This window comes from Paralichthys olivaceus, chromosome 13, assembly GCF_024713975.1.
Source record: "Paralichthys olivaceus isolate ysfri-2021 chromosome 13, ASM2471397v2, whole genome shotgun sequence".
Lineage (NCBI taxonomy): Eukaryota > Metazoa > Chordata > Actinopteri > Pleuronectiformes > Paralichthyidae > Paralichthys > Paralichthys olivaceus.
The window spans coordinates 24,916,231-24,937,910 of record NC_091105.1 but is presented as its reverse complement, the minus strand read 5'-3'; the positions used below and the strand labels follow the sequence as shown (position 1 = coordinate 24,937,910).

At 40.4% G+C, this 21,680-nt stretch overlaps 2 protein-coding genes across 3 annotated transcripts in view; one reads left to right on the top strand and one right to left on the bottom strand.

Annotated features, from left to right (window-relative positions):
- The first annotated feature begins 1,782 nt into the window (after positions 1 to 1,782).
- Positions 1,783 to 21,054, top strand: kiaa1143 (KIAA1143 ortholog). Its single transcript, XM_020091453.2, has 3 exons — positions 1,783 to 2,007; positions 2,464 to 2,614; positions 19,230 to 21,054. The coding sequence occupies exons 1-3, from the start codon at positions 1,894 to 1,896 to the stop codon at positions 19,433 to 19,435; spliced, it is 471 nt and encodes a 156-aa protein (XP_019947012.2). The 5' UTR covers positions 1,783 to 1,893; the 3' UTR covers positions 19,436 to 21,054.
- Positions 11,720 to 21,680, bottom strand: part of LOC109632240 (protein phosphatase 1 regulatory subunit 35-like) — a 52,071-nt gene continuing 42,110 nt past the window's right edge. Inside the window, exon 3 of one of the 2 annotated variants that reach the window (XM_069537478.1) lies at positions 11,720 to 13,799. In XM_069537478.1, the coding sequence (XP_069393579.1) occupies positions 13,129 to 13,799 (671 nt within the window). In that variant the 3' untranslated portion in view covers positions 11,720 to 13,128. The remainder of the gene's footprint in view (positions 13,800 to 21,680) is intronic. The other variant, XM_069537476.1, reaches the window with a different exon arrangement.

The following is a 21,680-nucleotide window of genomic DNA, read 5'->3' as shown; positions in this document are numbered from 1 at the left end:
TAAATAGTTTATTTTGATTATTGATTTTTATGGTTTATTACTATTTTGCACTTCAGTACCTTCTTGTCTTTGTCTTTCAACTTTTGCTGCAGACTGGTGTCTGGTGTATGGATGGTGCTAACACAAATTTCCGTGGTGGTATCTCTGATATTGGAACAGTAGAACTGATGTTAATTTTGTTTAATCTTACACTTAGGTGTTTCCTATTCATCCGAAACTAAAACATTTATTTTTGTTCTGCTCCTAACATTCCTGTAAAACACCTTTTGTTAGATGCAGATTATTATGTCCTTAGAGACTTACTCAAAAGCCAACCTATTTTTCACTCTTCTTATCCTTAATGGCAGCTCACCCATCTCAACTTGTATTGCTGCAACTGGTGATGTTTTAAATAGTCCACTGCAGATCCGAAGAGCCTGAGCTCATTCCACATCTAACATTTTTAAGTTGGTTTCTGCAGCAGATATGTAAACTATGTTTCCATAATATAGGGCTGCTCTCAGAGCCGGATAAATATTCAACAGCGCTGTTCTGCTAGCTCCCCAATCTCGCCCTGACATACATCCTAGTAAGTTATTTATCTTCTTGCATTTGTTTTTGACTTCATCTATTTGTGCGCACAAGGTAAGTTTTTCATCCAAGTGAACTCCAAGAAATCTGACCATATCAACCTGTTCTAGTGGCTTCCCATAAATAATTGAATTTGTACTGGTTTGTGGCATTCAGTGAAACATATCACCTGTGATTTTTCGATTGACATTTTAAAATCCTATTTATTTGATTATTCCTCCACTTTATTTACTGCAGTTTGCATTTAATTTTTTAAGTACTACAAATTTCGCCCCCTAACTGCAGCATGCTCCATCATCTGCATAAACTGATGTTCCTGTGCTTTGCTCAACCTGTTTCAAAATATCTTTCAACATTATATTAAAGAACACTGGACTACATAAATTACCTTGTGGGGTTCCATTTATTGCTGAATATTTCTATGCAGGTGTTGAGTTTTTTCCGGGCCTTTACGTACAGTCCAAGCAACGCCACTACATAACACGCCGACTGCATACCATGCTCACTTTAATTATATGTGAGCTACACTGCTCTTTGGTGGCTGAGAAAGACAACAGACTATAGTACATGAAAAACTGGGGCTGCGAGATTCGCTCACGCCTACGTGTGAAACGGAGGGGGCTCTCTGGCTCTGCAGTAGGATGTTTCTCCAAGTGAAAACACATTTGTGCAATATCTGTTTCCCCAAGAGGGGGTGTAGTCTGACTAGAAGATTGACACAGAATTCAGATGATGTATGTGTGTTTATATGTTTATAAAAATAAAACTACAATATCGTAATTTTTCTCTTACAATTTGACTTGCTAGTTTAGCACGAGTAGTACGTCAGCCCTCTCTCCCTGGCGATTCACCTACTCCTTACTCATATCATAAATATGCATGACGTCAGGATAAATACAGACAGGTTTATATTTGGCGACATTTTCACAGACCAATTTGAACAATCTTTTCAGTCGTGTAGAGTCATTTTTTATTGTGTACGTCCCTAATATTTCTGATGGAGTACTTTATGACCTACATGAGTTGTGGTGATAAAATATGTCATAGAAGCAAGGCAGCGCATCACAGTACAACTACGGTAAATACGCGTATTTCTACATTTAAACATGGGAATTCAATGTGTTTTAATGGCTAAAGTATTGACACCAAATGTATGATAAACATATAAAAAATATTGTGAGGTTTTCCACGACCGGGCGTTGACGTCATAATTCTGCGACCGTAAGTACCGGCGCAGAGAAAGTGCATCGAGAAGTGTCCAAAAGCGTTTTGTTTGAACACAGCAGCTTTCAGCATTTGTGTACGTTGGTTCTCGGTTTTCTAATGAACAAAAGTAAGGTCAGTGGCGTGTCGTGGGTGAAACCAGCGGAACCCTCCTTTCTGAAGAGGTTTAAAAATGATGTTGGATTCAAAGACGGACCGACCGTTGATACAAAGGTATGCGGTGGTTTGGTTTCTTTGGCTGACTGTTTGTTCCAGCACGCAGTTAGCTGCCGAAGACGTTAACCTCTAGTAGTGCATGAGATCTAAACGAAAATTGCTGAAAAAAGTTTGAAACAAAACACACATTTGTCATTCGACAAACATCTGCACCTTGATTAATGGGACCGTTTGGCGATTCTGGTTAGAAATGTACTGACCTCACTTTCACTTATTATCTCTGGTTCAATCTACAAATACTTTCAATAACATCTGTATTAAATCCTCCTAAAATATTAAGTAGAATTAATATTATATCAGGACCATGGTTATTATCCAACAACAACTTTGTAATACTAGACCTTGAATTTCTTATGAACGTGAACCTTCACAAATTTCAGTTTTCTTCTAAGATATTGGTATGAATTGTTTATGAAAAACCTATTTGTCCATGTTCCCATCTCCTCTTCTCAGCGTGACGTAATGCCAGCACTGGGTGATGACAGTGGAAGTGATCGAGAAGATGAGCTACCGCAGGTCGTGGTCCTTAAGGGTGGAGACCTGACGGCAGCGGAGGTGAAGAATATCAAGGCTGAAATACATGCTGGTTGTAGTGCAGAGAAGGGTAAGAATGAAGGAGCAAGAGCTGTATATAGGGCCTCTTAATTTCACTTTACATAGAGAATCATGTAATCCAATTAAAGGTTTTAATCCTATCACTGCTAAAAATTTAAAAATGTGTTTGCACACACCACTAGGCAATGCATTACACAAATTGTTATTGCCTGTGTATATTTTTGTTATTATGTGTGCAGTACATCTACTAGAGAAAAGGCAATGTACATCATAAACCTTAATACATATTATTATTCCACACCACTAGGCAATGCATTGCGAATCAGAACTGTCACACTGTTGCATTCAAGAATGAATTAAAATCCTATTTGGCCTTTTATTCATATTGAAAATAAGTAGAAGAAATTAAATCAAGTGAAACAAGATTTTTACTTAAAAGCGTCAAACTACAAACAGGACTTAACACAATTTATATACAGAATATGCTCCATTAAACAATGAATATAGTGTAACGGACTGGGAATTCATGTTCTGTTTGACTGCTATGTTTTGTTGTATATGAGTTATATTCAGCTGATCTGGTGTCTGAGCTTGCGGGGCACAACAGCAGAAGGATTAGCTGAGGGAATAAGGACAAAAAACAAAACTATAATTGGTGACATGTAGTCCTTTAGTCATGATGATTGTATAATAAATGAAAACATTTTGGGGGAAGATTAACATCTTCCGAGAAGTTATAAAAACATCTTACAGGCTGGTCTGGTCTATTCTCCTTACTATAGCCTGTATAAGAAAGGACACTTTTGGGGCCCGGTAATAATTAAATGCACAATATGTAACTTCCTCTGCTAGGGATCTTTGAATCAAAACACAGAAAACAGAAGAAATAGTTTGATGGCATTATGAAGTAGCGAGTTTTTGGTGGAAGTAGTGTTTTTGTCTATGTTGTAAAACAGCAACATCTAGTGTCTCAATCAGAAGTGTTTATCTTTATGTATAGCTCATTCAACGACTTCCTTTATCACATATCAAACTCAAATGTTATAGCAACAGGTGCGCCCCGTTACTCAAATAAAATTTTGGATATCTCTGACTTCTCTGTTTTGGAGATTTGTTGAAAACTTTTGAGATAATGTAGATATACAAATCAACAACACACATATGTAGGTGTAGTCATTTAAACACTACATTAATGTAGAAATGTTACAAATTATATGTTCAGCATCTTATTGTGTGGTGGCTCAGGTGTATGAGGGGCAGAGAAGGTCTCAAGATGTGGGTTCCTGAAATGATCAATGGTTCAATTAGAACCAGTATACTATTTACTTTGTCTACTTACTTTCTATTCAATTTACATGCTGAAAAACACATATGGTAGACATTGTTACGGAGTGTAGACATTGTTATGGAGAAAATAAAACATGTTAAACAGTGTGACAGTCTTTCCACTTTGCTGGGGACTGTGGAGGGAGCTGAGGCCAAAAGACAACAATACACTTTATTTGTACACATTCACATGGATTTATATAATTACATTATTTAGAGTTTATTAGTCTAAGCCAAGAAATATTATCCTATATATGATTAAAAATCATATATAAATCAAAATATTGTAAAACACAAGTGTGCCACAGAATTACAATATGTTTGTATAATGAGCCAGTAATATAAGATACAGATACAGTAACAGAAAAAATCATGTCATTCAATATTAAAGATTACATTGCATTTAGCTGACACTTTTATCGAAAGCGACTTACAATAAGTGCATCAACCATGAGAGAACAAACCCAGAACAACAAGAATCAAGTAAGTACAATTTGCCTTAAAGGTCCAGTGTGTAAGATTTAGGTGAAAGGGAACTATTGGCAGATATTTAATGTAGAATAATCTTCATGATGTTTTCACTAGTTTGTTTCATCAAAATTGTAGTTTTTTTTTCCCCAGAAAAGGCCTTTTATATTTAAATACTTTATATTTACATTGAGGGGATCCTCTCTAGCAAGGTCACCATGTTTTTTACATTAGTCCAGACTGTACAAACTAAACACCTTTTGAGTTTTTATGCTACCACAGGTTCCTGTTCCCTTTTGGGTATTAAGCTGCAACATGCAATTTCAACACTAGATATCACAAAATTCTACACACTGTACTTTTAAGTAAGCCAAACTACAAAGTGCTACATTTAAGTGCCATATAAGTGCAACAAATTATTATTTTTTTTTTTATTTCGCATTGGTGTTATTAGTTATCATCTTCTTCACCAAAGTGCATTCGGAGGAGATGTGTCTTTAGTCTGCGTCGGAAGATGTGTAGACTTTCTGCTGTCCTGGTGTCAGTGGAGAAGTCGTTCCACCATTCAGGAGCCAGGACAGCAAACAGTCGTAATTTTATTTGGTGGTTTGCTGGCAGTGAGGGTGCAGTAAGGCGATTGGCAGACGCAGAGTGGAGTGGACAGGCTGGGGTGTAAGGTTTGACCATTTCCTAGATGTAGACTGGACCCGATCCTTTCACAGCATGGTACGCAAGTACTAGTGTGTTGAAATGGATGCAGGCAGCCACTGGTATTCAGTGGAGGGAGCGGAGGAGTGGGGGCGAATTGAGGTAAGTTAAAGACCAGTCGAGCTGCTGCGTTCTGAATGAGCTGCAGTGGTCAGTTAGCACTAGCGGGTAGACTAGCCAGGAGGGAGTTGCAGTAGTCTATGCGTGAGATTACCAGAGCCTGGACCAGAACCTGTGCTGCCTTCTGAGTGAGAAGGGGGCATATTCTCCTGATGTTGTGCAGCATGTATCTACACGAGTGGGTTGTTGCAGTAATATTAAGCAAAAAAAATATGACTCTGTGACACATATCTGCCCATCATTTATCTGATCTTTGGTCAAACAGTCTCTTACCTTTGTTGAATGAAACAACTCACATGTGTAATATAGTTGTAGAACGATAACTGCTGTAGTTTCAGTCAGTGAAGTTGAAGGAAAGCAGAGGAAGAGAGATAGAGATTAAGTGGTATTATCGCCAAAATGTTCAGTGGATGGGAAGGTGTTTAGAGCAGTTAGCTAAATAATCCACAGCTGCTGCACGGGAGGGTTGTGGGTTCAAGTACAAGTGAGGGCAGGAGTTATATTTTACTTTTTACTGCTGCTGCTAAATAGAAACATACTGAGTCCTCTGTCTCTCTAATAGAGGCCGGATTGTAAATATAAAAGCCATATAAAAGCCCCCAGATCGTTACAGGATGTTACTAGAAACCCGAAAGGAGGCTGCATTTTCAAAATAAAATCCCCAAGATATTAACAGGAAGTTGCCAGGAAACCCGAAAGGATACTAGATTTTCAAAATAAAATCCTCCAGATAGTTAGAGACCCTTACCAGGAAACTTGAATAGAGGCTGGATTTTCAAAATAAAAGCCCCCAGAAATCACACAATGTTACTAGGAATCCTGTGTAGAGGACAGTTGAATTCTTAAAAATAACAACTTTTATCACTGTGTTTGTTTAGCTCAGGTGATAGAAGTGCTTGCACAGTGAGTCAGTTGTTGTTTGTTCAAAACCAGTCCTGGGCAAGAGTTTTATTTTGCGCTCTCTCTCTCTCTCTCTCTCTCTCTCTCTCTCTCTCTCTCTCTGTGTGTGTGTGTGTCTCACTTTTGGTCTCTCTGTGTCTGTCTCTCTCTTAAGTTTATCTCTCAAATGGAAAGACTTTATCTCGAAGCGGGAGCAAGCACTAGGCTCACATTCAAAATTTCTCGGGAGGAATCTTATAGTTATTCTGTCTAATTCCATAAAAAATGTTGTACCGCTACTCCCCCCAGTTTTTGTTGCACATACACAAGAGTTATATCAAAACATGCTGAATTGCGTTGAATAGTGTGCTTGACTTTGCTAAAACTTTCGTCAAACCTTTTTCTCAAACATCATGAAAAACCAATATTCTGATTTAGTTAAGTCGGTTGAAACTCTTGAGCAGTAAATCAGTGGTTGTTGGTTCAAGACCAAGTTAGGGCAAGACATTTTTTTTGCTTTTTACTGCTGCTTCTAAATAGAAACATTCTGAGTCCTCTCTCTAATAGAAGCTGGATTTTCAAAATAACCCCCCCCCCCCCCCCCCCCCCCCCAGATAGTTACAGGATGTTACCAGGAAACCCGAAAGGAGGCTGGATTTTCAGAATAAAACCCCCCAGGTAAATACAGGATGTTACATGGATAACTGAAAGGAGACTGGATTTTCAAAATAACCCCCCCCAGATAGTAACAGGATGTTAAAAGAAACCCAACAGGAGGCTGGGTTTTCAAATCAACTCTTTCTCTCTCTGTTTGTCTCTCTGTCTCTCTCTCTCTGTGTTACTCTGTGTCTCTCTCCCTCTCTCTGTTTTTCTGTGTCTCTCTCAAACTGAAACAATGTCTCGAAGCAGCAGCAAGCACTAGGCACACATTCAAAATTTCTCTGGAGGACTTTTTCTACTTTACTAACTCTAAATAAGTTGCAGATGTCTGTAATACATACAAAAACGGCATTGTTTTTGATTTAACTGCTGGAAAGGTTAGATTTAACTGCTGGAAAGGTTAGATTTAGCTTTTGTCTTTTATTCGATCAATCAATAAAAAAAATATTTTAACGGATTAATCGTTTATCAAAATAATTGTTAGTTGTAGCCCTTATACAGGCACAGTTTTGGAAGATATAATAAACGATGAATCACATTTTCCTTTTAGAACTTAATTTTGTTGTGGAACAGTTATGTTGCACAAGCACACAACACTGCTGGTTTTTGTTTTTGATAAACTGAATCTATTATCTGCTTCAATTTTACAATCCTATCTGCTTGTTGCACACATTCTGCAAAGTTTGTTTTTATAGATCCAAGCTTTTGTGTAATAAGTGAGAAGAAGGATATGTTAGTATAAGAATTATATGTTTTAGTTTCACTGCTGAATGATACTAGGTGGCCATTTTGAAATTGATAAAGTTTTTGTCAGTGCTCACCAAACACCTTGACTAATTTGTGTACTTAAAAGCATGATCTGTGATATCACAACTGTTCTGGAAGCCAGTTGTGATCAAATAGAAAACATACACAAGCCTGCATCACTCACATTCCATCATCGTACGTTGGTATAGGAGCAACCGAATAAACAACTTTATTCTGAACCACTGAGACACGGTCTTTGTTGTCATCCACACTGAGTGTTACTGTTACTGAGAACCTGACTTGCTGACGTATTGCGGTGAGCGTATTGTGTCACTTCCGGTGTTAGCTGCTGTGGGTTGTACCGGTCTCTTCTCCTCTTCGTCCCTTTCACATTTTAATCATTGACGCTAAATTGAAGTTACTTTCATAGTTGTGCTATCTTGACTTGTCGCTCATACACCCCCTTGTCTCAGCGACTCGTTCATAAAATCACTGTGAGCTACACACTACCCGTGTTAGCTAAAGCAATTTAGCATTAGCAGCTAACGATGGCTTCTCCCTCTCACTCCCCTGCTCAGTGTGCTTGATGTACAGTTACTCCTCTGCCTCCTTTAGCGATAACGATACATGTGTTAAATGTAGCTTATTTGCCAGAATGGAGGCGAGGATGAGCCTTTTAGAGTCGCGGTTGTGCACCATGGAGAGTAGATCGTGTAGCGATGTAGTTAGCCAGTCCCCAGTAGCCGGTGCGAGCCACATAGCTGTAGCTTCTCCAGCCCCCCCAGCAGCTCCCGAGCAGCCGGAAAGACAGGTCGGCTGGGTGGCTGCGTAACAATAAGCGTAGCCCTAAACCGAAGCCCCGGGTTCACCACCAACCCGTTCACGTGTCTAATAAATTTTCCCCACTCAGCGACACACCCGCTGAGGAGCAAACTCTGGTTATTGGCGACTCTATTCTAAGAAAGGTGAAGTTTGCGACACCAGCGACCACAGTTAAATGTATTCCCGGGGCCAGAGCGGGCGACGTAGAGTCCTATTTAAAACTGCTGGCTAAGCGTAAGAACAATAAGATTATTATTCATGTCGGCAGTAATGACCTCCGACTACGTCAGTCGGAGATCACAAAAATCAATATTGATTCGGTGTGTACATATGCAAAGATAATGTCGGACTCCTTAATTTTCTCTGGACCCCTGCCTAATGTTTCCAGCGATGACACGTTTAGCCGCACGTCATCCTTTCACCGCTGGCTGTCGAGGTGGTGTCCAGATAACAACGTGGGCTTCGTTAACAGTTGGAGAACTTTTTGGGGGAAACCTGGTCTGATTAGGAGAGACTGTATTCATCCCACTTGGGATGGAGCAGCTCTCATATGTAGAAACATGACAACGTTTGTTAGAAAGTCGCAGTCCTACACGCTTCTCTGCGCCTCTATTCAAACAGTCACCAATCACAATATCCTATAGAAACTGTGTCTGCCACCCGACCACCTAATTTCTTTAAATCAAAAGTACACAGGAGAGGGGTGATACATTCAAACCTAGTCAAAATTAACACAGCCAAAACATCAGCTAAAAACATAACTATAAAATGCGCTTTATTAAATATCAGGTCACTAAATTCAAAATCTTTACTTATAAATGATATCATTACTGATCATCAAATAGATTTATTATGCCTAACCGAAACTTGGCTACAAGACGGAGAATATGTAGGTTTAAATGAAGTGACGCCCCCAACGCACTCTAATACTCACATTCCTCGGAACACAGGCAGAGGTGGAGGGGTTGCAGCAATCTTTAAATCTGATCTATCTATCAACCCCCGACCAAAAGAGAGTTATAACTCTTTCGAAAATCTTAGAACCAGCCTCGTCCACCCAAGCCTGACGTCACATAAACCAATTAATATAGTCATCATATATCGTCCACCCGCCCCTTACTCTGAATTCCTATCTGAATTCTCTAAATTTTTATCAGAACTAGTTCTTAAAACAGATCGGATCATTATAGCCGGTGATTTCAATATTCATGTAGATGTTGCCAATGACAGCCTTAGTTCAGCATTTAAATCAATAATAGACTCGATTGGTTTCACTCAACATGTGAATCAACTGACCCACTGCCTGAATCACACTCTTGATCTTGTCCTGACATATGGCATTGACATAGAAAATATAACAATATTCCAACAGAACCCTCTTCTGTCTGACCATTTTTTACTTACATTTGAATTCAGAATTGTTAATTACGTCAATTCTGGACGGAAATTCTATTATAGTCGATGTTTATCCGACAAAACTGTTCACAAATTTAAAGAACTGCTCCCCTCCTCACTTCCCTCTCAGCCATGTGTCAGTACAATACAAGAAGATTATCAAAACCTTACTCCCACACTAGTTGATAACTTTGTAAATAGTACTGCAGCCTCACTAAAAACAGCACTTGAAGCTGTCGCCCCATTAAAAAAGAAGAAAGTAAGTCAGAGGAGATTAGCTCCGTGGTATAATTCCCAAACACGCGTTCTAAAACAGACATCGCGGAAGCTAGAAAGGAAGTGGCGTTCCACCAATCGCCAAGACTTCCACCTAGCCTGGAAGAATAGCCTTATAAATGACAAAAAAGCACTTAGAAATGCCCAAACCTCTTATTATGCATTACTAATAGAAGAAAATAGGAACAACCCCAGGTTCTTCTTCAGCACTGTAGCCAGGCTGACAGAAAGTCACACCTCTACTGACCCATCTATTCCTCTAGATCTGAGAAGCAATGTCTTCATGAGCTTCTTCACTAATAAAATTACAACCATCAGGGATAAAATCCACCACCTCCTCTCAGTGAATAACACTGATACATTGTCTGGTCCTGAAACCATAGCACCAGATTTATGTCTAAACAAATGTTACTCTATTGATCTTCCTGAACTGACCTCGTTAGTTTCATCATCTAAACCAACTACTTGTCAGCTGGACTCTGTTCCAACTAGACTTTTTAAAGAAGTCCTCCCCCTAATTGACAGTTCCATTTTAAATCAGATTAATATGTCTTTGCTAACCTGCTACGTACCACAGGCTTTTAAGGTAGCCGTTATTAAACCTCTGCTTAAAAAGCCTACGCTTGATCCAGAGGTTTTAGCTAACTATAGACCCATATCCAACCTGCCCTTCATTTCCAAAATCCTAGAAAAAGCCGTTGCTAACCAGCTGTGTGGTTACTTAGATAGTAATGGTTTATTGGAAAAATTTCAGTCAGGATTCAGTACCCATCACAGCACAGAAACAGCACTATTGAAAGTCATTAATGACCTTCTTATGGCATCAGATGATGGACTTGTCCCTGTCGTCTTGTTGGACCTTAGTGCAGCCTTTGACACAATAGATCATAAGATTCTGCTACAGAGATTAGAACAACATATAGGAATTAAAGGAACAGCACTACACTGGTTTAAATCATATATATCAGATAGATTCCAATTTGTTAACGTTAACAATGACTCCTCCATGCACATGCAAGTTAATCATGGAGTTCCACAAGGTTCTGTCCTTGGACCAATACTCTTCACCTTATATATGCTCCCCTTAGGCAACATTATCAGACAGCACCACATACAATTCCACTGCTATGCAGACGACACCCAATTGTATATTTCCATGAAGCATGATGAATCTAATCGCCTAGTTCAACTTCAGGAATGTCTCAAAGATATCAAGGCCTGGATGACCCAAAATTGTCTACTTTTAAACTCAGACAAAACTGAGGTTGTTGTAATTGGCCCTAAACATCTCAGAGAAACACTGTCTGACCAGATAGTCACCTTGGATGGTGTCAGTCTGGCTTCCAGCTCCACTGTGAGGAACCTTGGAGAGTTGTTCGACCAAGACATGTCATTTGACCCCCATATTAAACTAGTGTCTAGGACAGCTTTCTTCCATCTGCGCAATATTAACAAAATTAGAAACATCCTGTCTAAGCAGATGCTGAAAAACTAGTCCACGCGTTTGTAACCTCTAGATTAGATTACTGTAACTCCCTATTAGCAGGATGCTCCATGAAGACTGTTAAAAGTCTCCAGTTGGTCCAAAATGCTGCAGCACGAGTGCTGACAGGAACTAGAAGGAGAGATCATATCACTCCTGTCTTAGCTTCCTTACATTGGCTCCCTGTAAAATTTAGAATAGAATTCAAGATCCTGCTCCTCACATTTAAATCCCTCAACAATCACGCCCCCTCATATATCAAAGAGCTGATAACACCTTATTATCCAAGTAGATCACTTCGTTCCCAAAACACAGGCTCTCTAGTGGTTCCAAGAGTCTGTAAGAGTAGAGCAGTAGGTAGAACATTTAGCTATCAGGCTCCTCTCCTATGGAACCTGCTCCCACTCTGGGTTCGGGAGGCAGACACTGTCCCAGCATTTAAAGTAAAACTAAAAACATTCCTATTTGACAAAGCCTATTGTTAGTTCTGGATCAGGTGAGTCCTGAACCATCCCTTAGTTGTGCTGCTATAGGTTTAGACTGCTGGGGGAACTCCCATCATGCACTGAGCACTTCTTCGCTTCGCTCTGTCTCTCTGTCTCTCTGCCCCCCCCACACCTGTTTATTTATTTATTTATTCATTTTAACATATCATCATGTCAAAGTGTCACTTTGTCCTCCCATAGTCCCTCTGGCTCTTCTCTCTATCTCGTTTCAGATAACTCCGGCACCGGGACTGCAGGACAACAACGACTACCATCACCATTGTTAGCATTTATTAAAATAACTCAGTAATTCATTAATATATATAATCCTGTTGTAGATCGCTACATTGTTATTGTTATAGTCAGCCCTGATAGTGATTGGTGCCCAATTGTTCCCGGTCTCTCTCTCTCCACCTCATCTCTCTCTTCTCTCCCCCGCTTTCCACCACTCTCTCCTTTCCTCCCCCCTTACTTTTCTGTCCTCACCCCAACCGGTCGAGGCAGATGACCGCCCACACTGAGCCTGGTTCTGCCAGAGGTTTCTCCCTTTAATGAGGGAGTTTTTCCTCTCCACAGTCGCCTGTGCTTGCTCATTGTGGGAACTGTTGGGTGGAACCAATCATGGTTCATGCCATCAGGTGCAGACCACATGATGAACATTTTATGTAAATCACCCAGACTGCTAGGAACTTTGACACTCAACAGCCAACTCTCCCTTACTGCCAACATTACTGCAACAACCAGCTTGTGTAGATATGCTACACAACACCAGGAGAATATGTCCCCTTCTCACTTAGAAGGCAGCACAGGTTCTAGTCCAGGCTCTGGTCATCTTACGCCTCGACTACTGCTGGTCTGCCTGCTAGTGCTATCCGACCGCAGCAGCTCGACTGGTCTTTAGAATCAGAATCAGAATCGGAATTGCTTTTATTGCCAGGTATGTGAACACACACAAGGAATTTGACTCTGGTTTTCCTTTGTTCTCTTAGTACAACAGTTTAAAAAAAACAACAAACAAACATGAGATGAACAAGGACAAAAGACAAAAACAAAAGCTATGTACAAATAGGCTAAATAATGTAGCAAATGGTGCATAGTGCAAGGATGAAATAATAAATATCCATATACAGTTTGTACAGTATATTGTATGTACAGATATATTACAGGTGATGTTTCTGATATTTGAGTCCGGTTTTAGCTGTTTGACAGAGAGACAGCCTGAGGGGAAAAGCTGTTCTTAAAACGGGATGTTTTGGCGTATAGTGTTCTGTAGCGTCTACCGGAGGGGAGAAGTTTAAACAGTTTGTATCCAGGGTGTGATGGGTCTGCAGAGATGTTACCTGCCCGTTTCCTGACTCTGTTCAGGTACAGGTCCTGGATGGAGGGCAGGCTGACACCAATAATTTTCTCTGCAGTCCTTATTGTCCATTGCAGTCTGTTCTTTTCCTGTTTTGTGGCCGATTCAAACCAAACAGTGATTGAGGAGCAGAGAACAGAGTGAATGATGGCAGAGTAGAATTGTGACAGCAGCTCCTTAGGCAGGTTGAGATTCCTGAGCTGGCGCAGGAAGTACAACCTCTGCTGGGCCTTTTTGATGAAGGTGACTGTGTTGGTCTCCCACTTCAGGTCCTGGGAGATTGTGGAGCCCAGAAACTTGAAGTTTTCAATAGCAGTCACAGAGTTGTTGGTGATGGTGATGGACGGCAGAGTGGGGGGGCATCTCATAAAGTCCACTGTCATCTCCACAGTTTTGAGCGTGTTCAGCTCCAGATTGTTCTGACCACACCAGCAGACCAGCCGTTCAACCTCCCGTCTGTAAGCAGACTCGTCACTGTCCTGGATGAGGCCGATGATCGTTGCGTCGTCTGCAAATTTCAGGAGTTTAACAGACGGGTCTTTATCAATCAATCAATCAACATTTATTTATATAGCACCTTACAACAACCAAGGGTTGACCAAAGTGCTTCACAATATGAAAGCAAATCAAACATACACAAACAACAAACACAAGACAAGAACAACAGTTTCAGTTAAAGGCTAGATCAAACAAGTATGTTTTTAGCTTGGTTTTGAACAGAGGCAGGTCAGTGGTGGTGCGTAGCTCAGAGGGCAGTGCATTCCAAAGTTTGGGACCTGCTACTGCAAATGATTGGTCACCCGACTGTTTGCTCCTGGATCGGGGGACCTCTAGCGGAGAGCTCTGCCGGGTTGGTGGAGCTTCAGGGTTTAGCTTATGTAGGTGGGTGCAAAGCCATTTATTGCATTGACAAATAATAAAGTTTTAAACTGTATCCTAAATTGTACAGGTAGCCAGTGAAGGGAGTAAAGTATGGGTGTGATGTGATTGTGTTTACGGGTGTTAGTTAGGAGCCTGGCAGCAGCATTTTGTACCAGTTGTAGGCTGTTGAGAGATGCTTGGCTAAGTCCAATGTACAGTGTATTGCAATAATCCAGCCTTGAGTTAATAAAGGCATGGATGGCTCTTTCCAGGTCACAGCGGCTCAGAAACGGCTTAACTTTTGCAAGTAGGCGAAGCTGAAAGAAGCTTGCCTTCACAACAGCGTTAATTTGTATGTCAAATTTAAGACTGGAATCAAATTTCACTCCCAGATTTTTAACAACATTGTTACAGTAGGATACCAGTGGACCAAGACCAGGTGTTGTACTAGGCGGGTTTGATGAGCCAAACAAAAAACATTCTGTCTTGCTCTCATTTAGACAGTGGAAATTTTGTGATAGCCAGAGTTTAATGTCACTCAGACATTTGTGGATTGACTCCAAGGCATCTGGACAGTTTGACATGATGGGCAGATAATGTTGTAGATCATCTGCATACAGATGAAAGGAGACGTTGTGCTTCAGTATTATTAAGCCTAGTGGCAGCAGATATAGTGAGAACAAAACAGGCCCCAAAATGGACCCCTGTGGAACGCCAGAAGACAGAGGAGCTGATGAGGTAAGACCTAAACCACTGCAGCACCGAACCTTGCAGTCCTACATGTTGGGCCAGGCGTGCCAGGAGGATGGAGTGGTCCACGGTATCAAATGCTGTGGTGAGGTCCAACAACACAAGCAGCACGGGTTTCTTGGCATCGAGGGAGATGAGAATATCATTATGCACTTTGAGTAGTGCTGATTCAGTACTGTGGCGAGTTCTGAAACCGGATTGGAGCTTTTCAAGAATGTTATTATCTTCCACAAACTATTGGAGCTGGAGGAAAACAACTTTTTCTAAAACTTTTGACAGAAATGATAGATTGGACACAGGTCTGAAGTTTGATAGAACTGCAGGATCGAGGTTGGGTTTTTTAAGGCGAGGTCTGACCACAGCATGCTTGAACACTTTCGGAACAGACCCTGAGCTGAGGCAACTATTGATAAATGTGAGGAGAACAGGACCCACTGTGCTGGTGGATCTTATTCCCTGGACCACTTCAGACAGAAGGGATAGAGATATTGGCTCAAACACATTAAACATAACAGAAGTGACAGTAGAGAGACACACATCAGTAACAATAGCTGCATTACCAATAGTCTGTCCAACAGAGGCTACTTTTTCAGCAAAGTAATGCAGAGACTGATTGCAAGTTGCCACTGACACATTTTTCAGAACATTATTGGATGGGTTTGTAATAGATTGAATGGTATTAAATAACACCTGAGGGTGATTACAGCTGGTGGATATGACAGTTGACAAATATTGACATTTTGCCTCTTTTACAGCTATTTGATAATCATGAAGACTGTCCCTCAGAATGCCAAGTGAAACATGTCGCCTATCATTCTTCCACCTGCTTTCGGCTTGTCTGCAGCGACGCCTAAGGGCACGGGTGGTATCATTGAGCCACGGGTCAGGCTTCGGTTTAGCAGAGATAGACCAATATGGAGCAATAGTGTCCAAGATTCCCAAGCATGCGGGAATGAAAGGTGGAAATAAATGTCTCTGGACACAGGGGAAGGGACAGTTCGTGATGGGTGTTAAAACTACCGCTCATGAAAGCAGCTGCTTCTCCAATAAACAGCTCTGGAAAACTTTCCGGATCGATGAAAGCCGATGAAAAAACTTTACTGGTGGTTATTCCTATGTTTATGAGTTCTTCTCTGGAGTATGTGGCCAGAGAAGGAGCACAAAAGACAAAACAATTACACAAAAACGTAAAAAGTACTAGAGAGCTAAGTACCGAGGCAGCCGTCCGTGGCACCATCTTGATCGATTTCCTTAACTTGCCTAAATTCACTCAAACTACTCTACTCCCTTCACTGGTTACCAGTGGCTAACCGAATCCATTTTAAAACACTAGTACTAGTACATACTGTGTTGTTAACAGATCAGGTCCAGTCTACCTCCATAACATGGTCAAAACTTAAACCCCAGCCCATCCACTCTGCATCTATCGGCCAGCTGCTCCCTCACTACGAGCTAGCCACTCAACAAAATCATGACTGTTTGCTGTCCTGGCATCTAAATGGTGGTATGAGCTCTCCATTGACATCAGGACGGCAGCACTTACATGTAGCTCTTAGTTTGGCTTTTTGGAGGGTAATTTCAATAGGGCTTTCGCACTGTCATTGCTCGGGCCCTAATTACCATGTCAATAGATAGTAAAGTTCAAGGATATGGACTTCTTGACAGTGTAGAGGTTGGCAAAATTCCCAACATTAATGAAGACAACATGTGTTCAATAAAAATATTTATTATGAAAGTATTAAAAGTGTATATGCACAAACTACCTAAAAGTGTACTTACTATATACTGTAAATTACCAAATAATAGCCCAGCGTTTATTTGTTTCAATCACTTACAGACCAGGCGTTTATTTGGGCAGTTTGGGACAGGCGTTTAATTTCTTCCTCACAAAATCCATCTGGGCAATAGTTGTACGTCTTCTGCAAGTGAAGTTGTTGAGGCAGAGGAAAACGATTTAACCAACCAGCACTCGCGGCAAACTCCTCATCTCTGCTGTCACTCTCGGTGGCGCACTTTGTTTCGCCATCGCCCTGATAATTTTGCGGGACACTCTCTTGTGGCGTGCCCATTTGCTGATAACCCCTTCCCGCATGTTTATCTCAAGCTCCTCACTAGCCTTCTTCCTACCTCTACCAGGCAGTCTGGCTCTTTTGCTGTCCTCCTGAGACAGACACTGAAGCTCAGTTTTATTTTTTCGCCGATCTCTCACTCTCTTGGGGTTGACAGAGAAACATCTAGCGGCTGCTTCTCCCAAGTTTTCCTCTGCATATTTTACGACAGAAAGTTTTGAATTCCAATTTTGAATTTTATTTTTTTTGCTGCACCGGAGCCATGGTGATCATCAGAAAGCAAGCACAATACGTGAAAAAGGTGGAGAAGAAAAACGTGCAGTGTCAGTCTTCTTTGATTTAAAAAAAAAAATGAATTAGACCCGGCATTTATTTGGAACCGGCGGTTATTTATCAAAATATGCACCTGCACCTGGCATTTAAAGGGGACCCTATGGTTAATTGAAACCCGGCTATTATTTGGTAATTTATGGTGTGTGTGTGTGTGTGTGTGTGTGTGTGCGTGCGTGTGAGACAAAAAGCCGCTGGAGTGGTGGGGTCATGTGGTTGAGATCAAATGTATGTGTTAAATGTGTTAAGTTTGGGGAGATGAGTGTGTGAGGTGTTGGTGCCAGGTTAGAGAGAGTAGTTAGTTGCATGCAAAGGAAGACTGAACAGCATAACATAACTAACATTAGCTTTCAAGTAACTTATTACCAAAATATCACACGAAATAGAATATAACAGTCCTTTGCTTAGCCTGGTGTAATTAGCCCAGTTGTGTTACCAATTCATGAAAAGGGGTGAAAGGTCCTTATTGAGGTGCCGTTTGAAGTCCAGTGAAGCGGTCTTGCTGGTTGTGTCTCCTGTTGTGCCTCTGCTGGTCAGACTTTCTGTTGTGGCAAATTGCTTTTGCTAAAGTTCTCACTTTTCTCCCTTTTGGAAGGTTTTAGCAGTCTGCTTCAAGCAGGCCTGTTTGGAGGTCGAAAGAGCTTGGGTAGGGAGAGGTAACCCCTCTTCTCCAGGAGCAGTGAGTTGAAAAGAAAGATATCCTCAAGGAGAAGTGAGGAGGTGTCTCTGTGAGAAGAAAGGGGAAAGAAAAGTTGGCGGAATTGGGCATTTATTGGCCTTGTGACCTCATGTGTCATGGGGCACACAGTGACCAATAGTGTTTGAAAGTTGTGTCCAGGGGCAGTCTAACACCTAGGTGGGAAAATGAAGCACCCTGGGAGCCGAAGTTTTCTAGAAGCTCTTCTTTGTCTTCAAAACAAAGGTTATTGTTCACAAATACTAGGTCCCAACAGGGGTAAACAGTGTTGTAGCCAAATCTAATACAATTGAAGTTACTGGGGCCAGATTATTCAAACATAAAAAAACATCACAAAAAACATTAAATGCCTCCATACTGCTCCTGTGGTGTCATCCAAGTTTCCGTAAGCTCCTACATTCAAATTTGACAACAGCAAGTACACCATACTTTTTGCCTAAATGTCCTCTGATATTCTTTCCTGGAGCAGCGTCCCCCATGGATCACAGTGGACATTTAGGCTTAAAACATAATGATAATAGTGTTGAGTAGATAATGAGTACATTTTTATTTTTCGGAACTATCCCTTTAATGCACTGGAAGCTGTTGACCAATCACAACAGAGTGGGTTAGCTGGCCCATAAAGAGAGAAACTAAAACCAAGTGCTTCACACAGAGGAGCCACAGCAAACTTCGTTCTGCTTACTGAAGAAATTCTTTGGTTTTTTCGTTCGTTTGTTCTGGGCCAAACTGATCGCAATAAGTGGTTGGTTACTATAAAAGAACTACATAACTTCTGTATGACAGTCCTGGAACTTCAGGGAAAGGTAACGGCACAAACACAAAGACTCCACTGCGCTTTCTCTCTCTCTCTTTGTCTGTCGCTCTAACAGAAAGCCAAACACAAACACTCACACAAACAGTGTCATCAGACACTTGTCTAAACTCAGACTGGGTAAAAGCAACAAAATATGAAAACTTAGACAATATATGGAGGCGGAGGATATAGGGCATGCTCCATTCCGCAGTGTGCAGCACGTATGATAGAAAGGAGTAGTAAATTACTGACAGAGCCGATAAGAATTGTAAAAAAAAAACAACTTTTGTTGTCCAAACAAGTTTTAAAAGAGACCCAAAATGAACATTGTAAGCAGACTTAAGAGAGCTGTGCCTGTCCCGGGCTGGCTGGTGCTGAGGCTGGGTGTCTTTGTTTTTGTACAAACTCAATGAATCTCGTCTGTCTTTTCCGCAGATGATGGACCTCCTCCTGGCAGTAAAATCCTTTTCAAGAAACCAGCCAAGCGCTCATTCTCAGACAAATTCCAGGGGCTCACTGCCAGCTCCAGCAAGAAGAAAAAGAATGATGAAGGAGAGAAGAAGGAGATAAAGTCTGGAAAGAAAGTAAAGAATAACAGTCTTCTGTCATTTGGAGGGGATGAGGAGAAAGATGAGGACTGAAAGACTTGTCATTGTAGTATATTTTGATAAGGAAGTATAGAGCCTGACCAATGAGGATTTGTGGGGTCAAACAATATCTTTCTGTTATTCCTGAGATATCATTTTGCAATCCTTATGACAAAGAAATGGATTTGGTATTTTCCTTTTTTCCATTAAATTTGATAGTAGATCATCTTTAATAAAATGAAAAAAAACAAAAATACAAATGAAATTAAGAAAATAAAAATGTCTATTTATACAATGTGACTATAAATGCAAATTGTCTTCTGCATTAATCCTTAATCAGCAAACATAAACAGTGATCATGATAAGTATGTGAAAGGCTCATAATAACAATTATTAGTGGCCAAGTGATAAATAGGTTAGGCTCTACTAAAGTGAAAATTGATTGTTGACTAATGGCATTGAGAGCAGAATTGACATCTGGAGTTAATTCACAGTGTGTAGCTGTTTCTCAGCACTGTGAAAACAACTGGTCTGTCTGTTTGATGTTACAGTTTCTGATCATATTTAAAAACTACTTTCAGAGACACAAATTACATAATGTAAACAATTTCCCACAAGGAAGAATTGCATGCGCTTTGTTCGTTCAATTGGTCACATTATTGTTGTGTGAGAGTATAGTTTTGCGCAGAGAAAATTTTTCAACTCAATTTTGTGCTATCAGGGACCCTTGGATATCCACAAATTGCTTGCCTTTTAAACAAAGACATTTGGGGAAGCAGCAGAGTGAGACTGCTCCTCTAAACATCTGGTAGGGTCTCCCCTTAGACCATATATGTATATTTTGATGCAGCTCCACTCCCTCTTCAAATGATGCAGCATAATTTGATAAAAGGCAATCAGTTAACACTGGATAGATAACCAGGTTGATTGAATATAATTAAATATATTTAATGAAATGATAAAAATGTAGCATAATATTGAACAACTTTCTGTTAGTATCCAAATAGTGATCAAACATTTGATGATGTTGTGCATTTCACTTTGAGAAAGAGTAAAGTGACAGGATGTCTTGTCATGTGGATCTGACAGAGCGATATAATCTCCTGCTGTACAGATCCAGGAGACACTGAATAACCACTTGCCATCTGAAGGTCGGAAATCTGCCTCTCAAACATATTGAGGTAATTTTCTTGCTTTGTGTCTGAATCCTTCTCATTTGTTGTCATGAATGCTGTCATCAGAATAGTGATATTAATCACAAGTGCCATGTGGGAAGTGCTCATTGTTAAACGGATAGTTCACACAAAAATAAAACATCACTCAATATCCATTCAGCACTTTGATGATGGAGGGGATGGAGGTTATTTCAGTTGTATCGGATTCAGCTGCTACAAAGTTTACTTGAGACTCCAGAAGTGTTTTGTGGACTCAAACACTTCACCCACCCCTCCATCATCATAGTGCTGAATAGATAATGAGTTTCATTTTGGGGTGAACTATCCCTTTACGTTTCTGATACATTCAATGTTCTATTGAATGTATGAATACATGGGGTGGCACTGTATAAATTTGTGTGTGAATAGCAATAAACTGTCCATTTTAAGTTCTTATTGAGGATGTTTGTGGCTGTAATGTTTTGAAAATGAAACATAATAAACATTTGTAACTCTAAACAATAATTTCCATTTTAATACACCACAAAAGAGAAGGCTCAGATAACGTGCAGGCTATTTAATCTTGTCAACCTTTAATAACAAACTCAAGTCAAAACTATTATTGTATCACTAGTCCAGCATTTGATCAAGTTAACTGGACATTTTTATTTAACACACTTCACAAATTTGGCTGTGGGGAGTCATTCATCCACTAGATAAGGACACTATACATCTTACCCAAAGCCAACATCACCACAAATGGAATGATCTCAAATTATTTTACGCTTCACTGGGGCAGCAGGCTAGGATGCCCACTCTCTCCATTGTTTGCTCTCTTCATGGAGCCACCTGCTGCAGCCATACACCATAGCAAAAGCATCAAAGAAATCCTCACCACAAACCCTTAACATAAAATCAGTGTTTACACAGACAATATTTACTGTATTTAGATGCCCCTTTAACCTCACTAAAATTAACCTTTTTGCTTTTTACTTCTTAAGGAGAAGTTTGTTTTTTTTCAACTTGGACCTTATTTCCAGCATATGGTATGTAGATCTACTCACCCATAAAGGTTTGGAGTAAAATGGAGTCCTTCGGATGCTTTTAGATCCACATGCAATCGGCGTATATCCATACAACGCAAG